This window comes from Taudactylus pleione, unplaced genomic scaffold (assembly GCF_031769625.1).
Source record: "Taudactylus pleione unplaced genomic scaffold, aTauple2 ptg000019l, whole genome shotgun sequence".
NCBI lineage: Eukaryota > Metazoa > Chordata > Amphibia > Anura > Myobatrachidae > Taudactylus > Taudactylus pleione.
Window position 1 is genome coordinate 36,986,213 of NW_028284421.1, and position 12,559 is coordinate 36,998,771.

Consider the following 12,559-nt stretch of genomic DNA (forward strand, 5'->3'; position numbering starts at 1 on the left):
TAAGGAAAAGGATTATGCATATATATACCCTATAATTTCCCATGGACTATATATAGGTTTTGATTCTAAGCCAACAAAAATAACCTCTATTATTTTCATGCAATAAAATGTATATTTGTTTTATATTAGCTCTGAGTTGTTGTTTTTTGGCTTCAGGACATTAACACCGTCTGCTAATATTCTGTTTATTGCATAAAAAATACCTTATTGTTTAATGAAAAATGTTTTTCCACAGGATGTCCTCCTACTTGTGCTATGTCCTTCTGAGCTGTTTGTCCCTTACGGTATCTCTGTCAGAGGGTAAGCTTGGGATAGGTTCATAGCAAAAATTATACATTGCTGGTAGCCACATTCATTTACATTTCACCAATAACAACATATTTTGTGTCAAGCAGTGGAAAGCATGGAGACGTGGACCAGTGGAGAAGTTGCCAATAGCAACCAATCTGCTCCTATTATTTTATAGATTGTACTTGATAAATGTTGCTTCAAAGCTGATTGGTTGGTATGAGCAACTTCTCCATGCTTTTCACTGGTTGATACATAACCCCCCCAGTTTGTTGCAGATATATATGTTCTAGATTTCTGTCTATCTATCTCATAGTTGCCTACCTTTCAGTAGCTCTTCCCGGGAGAAGCAGGGGGGTGACAGGGGCGGGGCCTGATGATTTGCGTAATTAAGCCTCACGGTAAAATTGCCGATATTGGTTAGAATTTACATAGGGGGCGGGGCCAAATAACGTGATTCATGTAGAATCACGACTTAAGCCCCGCCCCCTACACGGAGACCCGCGATCGCCACCGGAATTCTCATTCTGCCCACTTCACTAGGAAGTGGGCAGAATGCGGGAGATATGCCTACCCTTCCGGGGGTGCAGGGGGTTACCCAAAATATCGGGAGCCTCCCGTGAAAACCGGGATGGTAGGCATGTATTACTATCTATCCTCTGTGGGTGTACCCTCTATAGTAGTACTGGCGCTTATGAGTCATATGGTAGATGTAAAGTCAGCAGTCAGGGCTGTCAAGATACATTGCAGGCTGGGTTGATGCAGGGGGGTGTGACCAGATCAGGGAAGCTTGACCACGCCTCCATCAGTAAACAAAATAGGAAACTACTAAGCACGGCACAGAGGGGGATGTTTACGCCAAACTGTAAAGGAACCTCATGTAACGCTGTGCCAGGGTAAATAGTACTGGATCCTTCTCTCTCTCTGCACTTCTGTTAGCAGCTCTTTAGTTATACCTTCAGGGTTATCTTTTTAATAACATAAAAATATATATAATATCTTGTTTGGGCAATAAACTACTGTACATATATAAGTAGCTGGCTTCTTCAGAGGCCTTCCTGTGTTTTCTATAGCACTGGTTCTCAACTTCCTCAAGTACTACCAGGAACAGACGGGCTGCAGAACAGCCCTGACATCCCTGCAGTGCCCATGCCTCAGGGGGGCACATCGCTAGTCCCATGGCATCGTGATGTGCCCCTCTCTATGTATGCGGGCCGAGCAGATCACTGGGAGGTGAAGCTGCTTGGCCAGGCTTTCAGGCCAAACCGGTCCATCAAGCATTTCCCAGAAGTACTACATGGCCAGTCTGGCCCTCGGTACCAACAGGTCATGTTTTGTAGATATCTTTAATCATGGAAAGGTGAGTTAATATATTTTGATGTGTCAATAATTATCCCACCTGCTTCCACAGATAGAAATTCTCAAAACATGACCTATTGGGAAAACTTGAAGGTTGAGGATGAGGACCACTGCTCTACAGCACAGGTTCTCAAGCTCGGTCCTCAGGACCCCAAACAGTGCATGTTTTCCAGGTCTCCTCACAGAATCGCAAGTGAAATAATTATCTCCACCTGTGGATTTTTTTTAAAATGTGTCAGTGAGTAATGACTACACCTGTGCTCCTGCTGGGTGACCTGGAAAACGTGAACTGTGTGGGGTCCTGAGGACCGAGGTTGAGAACCACTGCTCTACAGGATGTGTTTTTAAAGTGTTTGTACTTTTCTTTGTGCTAATCTCTGGAAGTTTAAGAAAAAAAGGCAGGAAACTTCAGTGCTACAAAGGGTGGCTGCTGATTGGTTATGAGCAGCTCACAACCAATAAGAATGAATAAATACCATTCATCATAAGAGTAGTACAAACTCACATACCAAATTATATTTAATGTGGGTCACTAGGATTTTGTTTGTGCAAACGTGTTCTGTTTTACCAACTAATGCTGGAAATATATCAAGTCTTGGAGAGAGAAAGTGAAGAAGTTGCACAAAGCAACCAATCAGCTTCCGTAATTTCAAAAACTATGCTTAAAAAATTACAGTAGCTGATTTGTTGCTTTGGGCAACTTCTCCACTTCATCTCCATACCTCTCAATATTTTAATGTACTGTTCTGGGACACCTTACGGGCGCAGGAGGTGTGCACAAAAGAGGCATGGCCTTATTTCCACACCCCTCAATGTATGACACTTTGGGGGCGTGACTGTGTCAGGTCCGTTTCTCATTACGCTAGGGGCTTGCCCCTCCCGGGCTGCGCCAGCCTCTCCTGACAGAGTGTGGATGACACGCACATGCATATTAGCGCTTTGGAAACAGAAGTTTCCACCCCCTATGCCCGCGGGACATTACAGCCCATGGGTGGGACATTGGGACCATGTATGATTAGCTGGACTGTCACACTGCAATTGGGAGGTATGTACTGTATCTCTCCAAGGCATGAAACATCACCTCCAATATACTAATTATGTTTTCACATTTGTATTCTATACAAATTCCACATTAGGTGGGCATAGGTAGTCATCTAGGGCTAGAATCCTGAGATAATGGACTAAATTTATGCAGCGCTTTTCAAAGCTACTGCATCTTCAGCGGTTTTTTGCCACTTGATTTAAAGGGCCAATTATATTCAATACAAAACCCACCTAGTTTTGTATGGGATAAAATTGCCCTTAAAATTAAGCACTCAACACCGCTGAAGACGCAGCCCAATGTCTTAAAGCTTAAGGGTCTATTCATGTTATTGTGCGGATCCTGTTTGTTACTTTCACTATATATCGCATAATTTCGATGTGATATATAGATGTGTTTAGTAGTAATTCAAAAATACTCACCTTTCCGGTCAAGCAATGCAAAAATGAGGGCTCTGCGATCCTGTCTTCAGCTGAGATCCTCAGAGTTACTTAGGTTTAGGTACGCAGGAGATATATATATTACAGTATAGGGGTGCACTCACCAGTCTTCAAACCAGTTCATTTAAGAAGATATCTTTATTCCATCATGGTATAAAAATCCGACGTTTCGGACCTCTTTGGACCTTTGTCAGGGTACATACCTTGACAAAGGTCCAAACAGGACCAAAACGTGCCACATAAAATAAAACTCGTTTATTTGGACTTGTTTTGAGTCTACATTTTCGTAAACACCACAAAATGATCCACTATTGTATTGTGTGTAGGCAAGGGGTATAATTTAATCAGGCTGCAGTTATGATTCTCCTACACAATTTACATACACTGTATTATTATATCTGACAGCTGCCCCCCGCGCCTCATGTCCTCCGGGATGGTTTTTCTACAAGTCTCACTGCTACGGTTATTTCCGCTTTCGTCTGCCATGGTCTGAAGCAGAGGTGAGAGACATGACAGAAAATGAGGTAACCAGGTACTAATGTAGCAATGTTCATCATAAGAGATACTCTCCCCTCTTTCCTGCAGTTTGAGTGTGTCAGTTACGGACATGGTGCACATTTAGCCTCCATCTTGGATGACTCTGAGGCATCCATTATTGCAAGCCATGTGGCTGCTTACCAAGCCTCTGCAGATGTCTGGATTGGACTTCATGATCCTGAACAGGTGAGTTTATAGGTACAGAAAAGCCTATATACTGATGTAGCCTAACTTATTCATTTATCTTGTGTTGATAGTAATGCCGTCAGTGACCAACTACTAAACTAACGTGAGCATATGATCATTTTTAGTAATACCACTATAGGGTCTTACTCTCAAAAAAGAGTTTGAGTTTTTAAATTATTTATAGTAATAAATTATATAGTAGCTTCTGAAATAGTGTACACACAGTTTTTAAAGTTTGCTAACTTCTAACAGCACCAAAAAATCATACTTAAAATGCAAATGAAACACCATACTGACATGTTTGTTGCCTTTATCAAACAAATACTTTGTAATGCAAAGTGCAACCTAGTTCCTACTATAAATAAATTAAAAGTTACCCACATTCAGTGAGGGGGTCTCATCCTCTGATAAAGATCACAGAACTCCATGTACACTATTCTACATATACTAAAATCCCTTTTACTAGAGCTGACATCACATACAATACCCATGTGGAACACTGCATCTCTGGGCCCTATAGCAACATTTGCCTGATGATGCAACTAAAGCCTCCCAGTAATGCAATCCACTCCCCTCCAGGTCTTTTAGTAGCTGCAGGGGCATCAGATTTGCCAACATAAATATACAGTATATATGTATCTCTAATGTCCTGACTGACTCATCACCACCCAGCCCAAACTGACCAGGACCCTAACCCCCAAAAAACCTGGCCAGGATCCAGCTAGACCACCTCACGTTGGTTTCAACCCAATCGATGCAGGGGTGTCCAAATGCATAACTGGACAGACAAACATACCAATGAATTTTATATATATATTGGTATGCTCGTGGCGAACATTTTTGCCAATGTGAACCTAGAACATATGTATGGAAAATGCTTAGCTAGATAATGGCTAGATCATATGTTAATATGACAGAATCAGGTAATAAAAGGTGTGTGTGAAACATAACTGGCTAAGCCATGCCCTTTTATGGTTTTGGGGGATTTTTTTTTTATTGTAACATTTCGCCAATTTGTAAGTGCAATGATATATTTGGCCATGGACTCTGGAAAGCAGAGGAAAGAGACGCTGTTTTCAAGGTGCAAACCCGGTCTTCTTGATTGGCTGGGAGTTGCGAGCCTGGAATAGACGTGTTCATATATTTGGCCATGGACTCTGAAGCAAAACGGACTGTTTCCAATGGGTATTGCAAGCTGAGCCCCTGTAGATGCAAATGATAATGCACTGTTACTCCGCCTCACCATCTCCCAGCCTCCAGCCAATCAGCGGCTGCCGGCAGCTCTCGTGGAAACCAGAGAAAAGAGGCGTTGCTTTCAAGGTGCAAACCCAGTGCTGATTGGCTGGGAGTTGCGATCCTGGAATCGACGTGTTGGAGAAAGTAGGTGAGGGAAGAGCGCCCTTACGGAAGCAGCCTCACGTGTGGTTGCCGCCCACACACCCTCCCTCATTATGTAATAGCTATGTCACGCAGCCAATCAGGAGCCAAACTGGGCAGAACGTAAATAGTGTCCGCACATGGCTAGGGCACCGGGTCCATGTGAGAGCACAGATCACCAGTAGTGCGTGAGAACAGCAGCCGGTGGCGGTCACCCCTATCCTGCTTCCCCCGGGTCACTGTGCCGGCTCTGTGTTCTGGAAGTTTTCTTGACATTTTAAGGTTAGCTATACTAAAGCATTTATTGTGGTTTTTGAAATTTTATTTTTTTTCATAAAATTTTATACAATTTTATTCCAAATTCTGTAATATATTGCTGATTGAAATTCATCGCAAAAGAATCACATTAATATCTTAATTAGTCTTTGAGATATTCAAAGAGCGTTCCGGAAAAAGCCACTAAGCAAATTATATATTATATATATATATATATTCTGTACACTGTGTGTGTGTGTATGTATATATATATATATATATATATATATATACACACACACACACAATTTATGTTTATTTATCATATGGATGCCATTCCTGCCACTTTGTCTTATTAATATCATATTAACACAGAACCGCCGCTGGAAATGGAATGATGGGTCAATGTATAATTATCGTTCCTGGAAAAATGGTGAACCCAATAACCTACAGAGTATTGAAAACTGTGGGGAGCTAACGAGAGAAACCAGTGAGTAAAATTCTGCAGCACACTGACATCTATATCTAATAACATACTACAGAACCTAGTCATTTGTACTGCAGAACACAAACTTCCATATATACTGTAATAATATACTACAGAAAGACTTCAGACTATAGTACCTAGTGATTTGTACTGCAGTACACTGGCTTCCATATATAATAACATACTACAGACTATAGTACCTAGTGATTTGTACTGCAGTACACTGGCTTCCATATATAATAACATACTACAGACTATAGTACCTAGTGATTTGTACTGCTGAATTCTATAGGGTCAATCCTTTTAGCTGCAATGATCTTGTGGTGTGAGTCATCGTGGCAGTGGCCGCACGTCACAGCAGCCTGGTTACGCTTAAAATTGCTCGCAGCCCCATAGGGCTCTGAGCAAAATTCAGCAAATTCGGGCTCGGAGCGGGCTGCAAAGGGTGTGAGGTGCCGGTCCGTTGCCGGCATTTTAACGTCGTTGCAACAGCAACTCGCACTCTTCGTCTGGAATAGGATTGACCCCTATATATTCCATATAGAATAATATACTACAGAATGATTACAGACTATAGTAACTAGTGATTTGTACTGCAGTACACTGGCTTCCATATATAATAACATACTACAGACTATGGACCTGATTCAGAGTTGGGAATAGAGTGAGATATCTCTCTTAACTGTTTATCTTGGTGAAACCATGCTGCACTGCAGGTGGGGCAGATTTAAAATGTGCAGAGATATTTAAGGCCCCCATACATCAGCAATTGATTGCAGCAATTGTGCAATCGATTGAAAAAGGGAAAGATTTTTATACACAATCGATTGCAAATTGCACAATTGCTGCAATCAATTGCTGATGTATGGAGGCCTTTAGATTTGGGAGGGAGGTGTCCAAACTGACATCTAAATTGTAGAGTAATAATAAAGCTGTGCAGTATTTGTGGGCTACATGTAAAAGCAGCCAGTATTTACCCTACATGCAAAAAAAAAAAAAAAATTATTTATGCCCCTTGCATTGCAACATGGTTTGTCCAGGTACACGGGGCCTGATTCAGAGCCGCTCGTAAGCGGCCGCTCGTTCGCTCCGAGCGATGTTTGCCCAACTGCACATGTGTACGGATCGTTATACGCATGCGCGAACCAGTCATGTGCTCGCAAAATAGCGAATGCCTGATAATTTGAGTGACAGGAGGAGGCGTATGTGGGTGGTAACGGGGGAAGGTGCTTGAAAACGGGGAGTGGAGATCCGAATGCAGGCGTGCTTAAAGGTCAAAACGGGCGTTTTAAGGGTGTGCATAATTAAAACAGCAGCGTCATTGACCACGTCACTGGGTTATGTTATAGCCAGAACTGCTCGCAAAATTGTGGTAGCAAAAACCAACCACAAGAATAGCGAGCAGTTCATTCCCTGGTCGATGTACTCGATTAATCTAATAAATAGCGGACATGACGTAGGATGCGAGCGGCCAGGCGGCGTATTTTTTCAAAAAACGACCGCAAGTTTTGTTCGCTCGTTCAGACCTAAAGGCGTGAACAGACCGCAAAGAGCGAACGGTTCATTTGGATAGCCACCCCTATTTTCTGGACGAGCGAGCGCTAATTGCGTCCGGCTCTGAATCAGGCCCACAGTTAAGTGCTATCTCTCTCTCTATTCCCAACTCTGAATCAGGCCCTATAGTACCTAGCAGAGCAGTAAGTAGACTTTTTGGTGCTCTGTGCCAGAAAGAGCATTGGCGCCCCCTCATTTTTCAAAGGGACATAATACACCCAAAAAAGGGGAATGGCCTCATGGGGAAGGGCCAGGGAAGAGATAGGAGAGGCCAGGAGATACTGGGGATGAAATAAGAGGAAGTTATAAGTGAGAATGATAATAGAAATTTGACAGGCCCAACAGCGCCCCCTGCCCTGTGGTGCCCTGTGCGATGGCACCGGCCGCACTACCCTAGCTACAGCCCTGGTACCTAGTGATTTGTTCTGCAGTACACCGGCTTCCATATATAACATACTACAGACTATAGTACCTAGTGATTTGTTCTGCAGTACACTGGCTTCCATGTATAACATACTACAGACTATGGACCTGATTCAGAGTTGGGAATAGAGTGAGATATCTCTCTTAACTGATTATATTGGTGAAACCATGCTGCACTGCAAGTGGGGCAGATTTAAAATGTGCAGAGAGATTTAAGGCCCCCATACATCAGCAATTGATTGCAGCAATTGTGCAATCGATTGAAAAAGGGAAAGATTTTTTATACACAATCGATTGCAAATTGCACAATTGCTGCTATCAATTGCTGATGTATGGAGGCCTTTAGATTTGGGAGGGAGGTGTCCAAACTGACATCTAAATTGTAGAGTAATAATAAAGCTGTGCAGTATTTGTGGGCTACATGTAAAAGCAGCCAGTATTTACCCTACATGCAAAAAAACATAATAATTTATTTACACCCCTTGCATTGCAACATGGTTTGTCCAGGTACACAGTTAAGTACTATCTCTCTCTCTATTCCCAACTCTGAATCAGGCCCTATATTACCTAGTGATTTGTACTGCAGTACACGGGCTTCCATGTATAATAACATACTACAGACTATAGTACCTAGTGATTTGTACTGCAGTACACTGGCTTCCATATATAACATACTACAGACTACAGTACCTAGTGATTTGTACTGCAGTACACTGGCTTCCATATATAACATACTACAGACTACAGTACCTAGTGATTTGTACTGCAGTACACTGGCTTCCATGTATAATAACATACTACAGACTATGGACCTGATTCAGAGTTGGGAATAGAGTGAGATATCTCTCTTAACTGATTATATTGGTGAAACCATGCTGCACTGCAAGTGGGGCAGATTTAAAATGTGCAGAGAGATTTAAGGCCCCCATACATCAGCAATTGATTGCAGCAATTGTGCAATCGATTGAAAAAGGGAAAGATTTTTTATACACAATCGATTGCAAATTGCACAATTGCTGCTATCAATTGCTGATGTATGGAGGCCTTTAGATTTGGGAGGGAGGTGTCCAAACTGACATCTAAATTGTAGAGTAATAATAAAGCTGTGCAGTATTTGTGGGCTACATGTAAAAGCAGCCAGTATTTACCCTACATGCAAAAAAACATAATAATTTATTTACACCCCTTGCATTGCAACATGGTTTGTCCAGGTACACAGTTAAGTACTATCTCTCTCTCTATTCCCAACTCTGAATCAGGCCCTATATTACCTAGTGATTTGTACTGCAGTACACGGGCTTCCATGTATAATAACATACTACAGACTATAGTACCTAGTGATTTGTACTGCAGTACACGGGCTTCCATATATAATAACATACTACAGACTATAGTACCTAGTGATTTTACTGCAGTACACTGGCTTCCATGTATAATAACATGCTACAGACTACAGTACCTGGTGATGTGTACTGCAGTACACTGGCTTCCATATATAATAACATACTACAGACTATAGTACCTAGTGATTTGTACTGCAGTACACTGGGATTCCATGTATAATAACATAATACAGACTATAGTACCTAGTGATTTGTACTGCAGTACACTGGCTTCCATGTATAATAACATACTACAGACTATAGTACCTAGTGATTTGTACTGCAGTACCCTGGCTTCCATGTATAATAACATACTACAGACTACAGTACCTAGTGATTTGTACTGCAGTACACTGGGCTTCCATGTATAATAACATTCTACAGACTATAGTACCTAGTAATTTGTACTGCAGTACACTGGCTTCCATATATAATAATATACTACAGACTATAGTACCTAGTAATTTGTACTGCAGTACACTGGCTTCCATGTATAATAACATACTACAGACTATAGTACCTAGTAATTTGTACTGCAGTACACTGGCTTCCATACTGTATATAATAATATACTACAGACTATAGTACCTAGTGATTTGTACTGCAGTACACTGGCTTCCATATACAGTATAACAACATACAACAGTATGAATTTATCAGATTTGAAACTTTTATACATACAGTTCAGGAAATAGTGTGTGTGTTTGATACTGAGGCCTGGCCTTGCCAGAGAGCGTATGCCTAAAATGGTGTGGTCATCACCTCACGATCTGTGGATGGAGCCAGAAATCTCAATGTAGAGCAGCTATGCTGCCTTTGTAACTGGGCTCAAAGTTTCCCAATGTGGTCCTGTTTAGGACTATTGGATAAGTATTCAATGATTCAGCTACACTTTGATTTGATTATCTTCTTTCTTCCCTCAGACTTCAAGCAATGGAATGATGCTCCGTGTAAAGAAGAAAACAACTTTGTGTGCAAATACAAACCGTAAGAACATGATCCAACTCTGGGATATACCGGGAGGCGGGTCACAATATGTACATTATACTGCACTCTGGAAATCTGAATAAATCTCTCTCCCCAAATCAGTGGTGTTCAGTGATCACTAACATTACATTGGGTTTATTGGCAAATGATGAACTGAGAAACATACTGTGAAAAAGTAAATGGAGTAGCACAACATTATTTACATATACATATATTCCAATTTTTGGGGGCTTTCTCCAGTGCAAGTACATGATCCACTGATATACTGGTTGTACCTGAGTCACAAGTGTACAGATCCATTCATCACTAACACATGAAAGACAATACATAATTGTTCTATAATTACAATCTCTATGACAAACAGATTAGGCTTCGAGTGAATAGAAAGTAACACAAGATATGTGATGCATCATGTGATCTCGCAGCAGTGACTGGGTATCAGCGTTCACCCCGAGGACTGAGAGTGAGGAGCTGAGCCAGGTCCCGCATGGACTGACAGATCCTTTGTCCGAAACGGTGAGAATTCTAAGGAAAAACAAGTAGATTAGAGACATAGTAAACCAAGTTCCAATTACTTTCTCTCCACCGTTACCATACACACTAATCTAGGCCTCTAAATTGTCATCTCTATTTCATGCTTTATGATGGCACTACTAATGTTATTCGTCTTTCAAATTCAAAATGATCTAGGCTTGGACAGAATGTTAGTTTTCAGAAATGACCTATTATATTAGCATGTTACCAATGTGCACTCATATGAGGAGAGTTGTAATCGTATCCAGCAGGCACAAGCATGGGGCACGCCAGGAGATGCACCATTAGCGAGAGAAGAGGAGCATAGAGGGAAATAGAAGAATCATCACTTTCAGGGAAACTGGGTTTCATATTTTTAATATTATCATCACCATATATTAAGTTTTACTTTCTGCTTTTATTTTTGAAACATTGTACAATTGTCTATTTGTACCACACAACAATGTTTCAAAACTTACAATTAAATTCCCAGCTGAACTAAAGTTAAACACTTATGTCCCTAATGGTGGCCATACACGCTGCAATTATCGGGACGATCCGCCCGATATCGGCGGATCGCTGCGATAATTGTAGCGTTGGGGGGGGCGACCGAGGGTTAAGTATTGCTCGGTCGGGCATGCTGGATTGTCCAGCATGCCCGTCCGATGCGATATTTACCCGGTAACTGTCGGCCGCATCGGGCTGTGTATGCCCAGCGCGGCCGACAGACAGACATTTCCTGTGTTCCTTCCTATGGAAGGAACAGGGAAATGTCTCCTCCCCCTGGGGCGGAGCGCAGATGTCGGGCTATACACTGTGAGATTTCTCTCACAGTGTATGCCGCGGACATCTGCGGCTGGCAGCCGGCCAGATAAAATGTCTGTCGGTCTGACAGACATTTTATCTCGCAGTGTATGCCCAGCATAACTCCCTGCATTGGTGGATTGGGGGATCGGGGAGGGGGGGGATGTGGTATGCATGTATAAAATCAGTATAGTAAGGGGGTGCTCATATAAATGGAGCAAGCCCTCTTCTGATGTGCCCTATTTAGAATCCTTGGCGCATATATGTGCACGTACATTTACAAAGTTAAAAATATATAAAAACCAGCATAACCGCCAATCCCACAATGAGTGCAAGGTCTCCTTGTGAAAAGAACTAGTCCCAGCCTGTTCAGAACATGGGTGGAAACTCTCCCTGGGGGACTGTGAAAAAGCAATGGGGCACCCACACCACAGAGCCATCTAGCTCCAAGCTGAAGAGCAGGGGGTATTTTCATGGCACACTTGGAGTGATGGGTATTAAGGATAATAACAGTAAAAAGGATAATAAAATGTAGTATATAAATGTGACACCAGTGATCTCGTCTATCATGACATGACACTACGAGGACAATTCAGTACGTTCCAGAGCAGTGCACCGCGGCCACCAACATCGCAAGTTTATTCTTGCAGTGTGCAGGAAAACTTGAGATGTTCAGGGTAATGCATATGTCAGATATGTGACCATCGCTGTGATGTTTCACAACACATCACACTGAACTGAATTGGCTCCTACATGTCCCAGCAAGCCTGGCAGCCATTAAGTCTTAGGGCATGCTGGTGCACACAGGGTTAACAAAAATTTTATTGAAATAAACATACCCCAACAACCCTCTTTTACTGCTATGTTTGAACAGTAACATTTTCATCCCCTCATAAAGTCCAATTGAAACCCTCATTCTCTATGT

The 12,559-nt window shown here is 42.0% G+C and overlaps 2 protein-coding genes across 2 annotated transcripts in view; one reads left to right on the forward strand and one right to left on the reverse strand.

The window, feature by feature from the left end:
- The first annotated feature begins 236 nt into the window (after positions 1–236).
- LOC148540552 (regenerating islet-derived protein 4-like) lies at positions 237–10,321 on the forward strand. The gene is made up of 5 exons (XM_088444350.1): positions 237–300; positions 3,535–3,629; positions 3,715–3,852; positions 5,860–5,974; positions 10,254–10,321. The coding sequence occupies exons 1-5, from the start codon at positions 237–239 to the stop codon at positions 10,319–10,321; spliced, it is 480 nt and encodes a 159-aa protein (XP_088300476.1).
- Positions 10,322–12,559, reverse strand: part of CPT1B (carnitine palmitoyltransferase 1B) — a 79,800-nt gene continuing 77,562 nt past the window's right edge. The window contains exon 19 of the mRNA XM_088444339.1: positions 10,322–10,842. Within this exon, the coding sequence (XP_088300465.1) occupies positions 10,756–10,842 (87 nt within the window). The 3' untranslated portion in view covers positions 10,322–10,755. The remainder of the gene's footprint in view (positions 10,843–12,559) is intronic.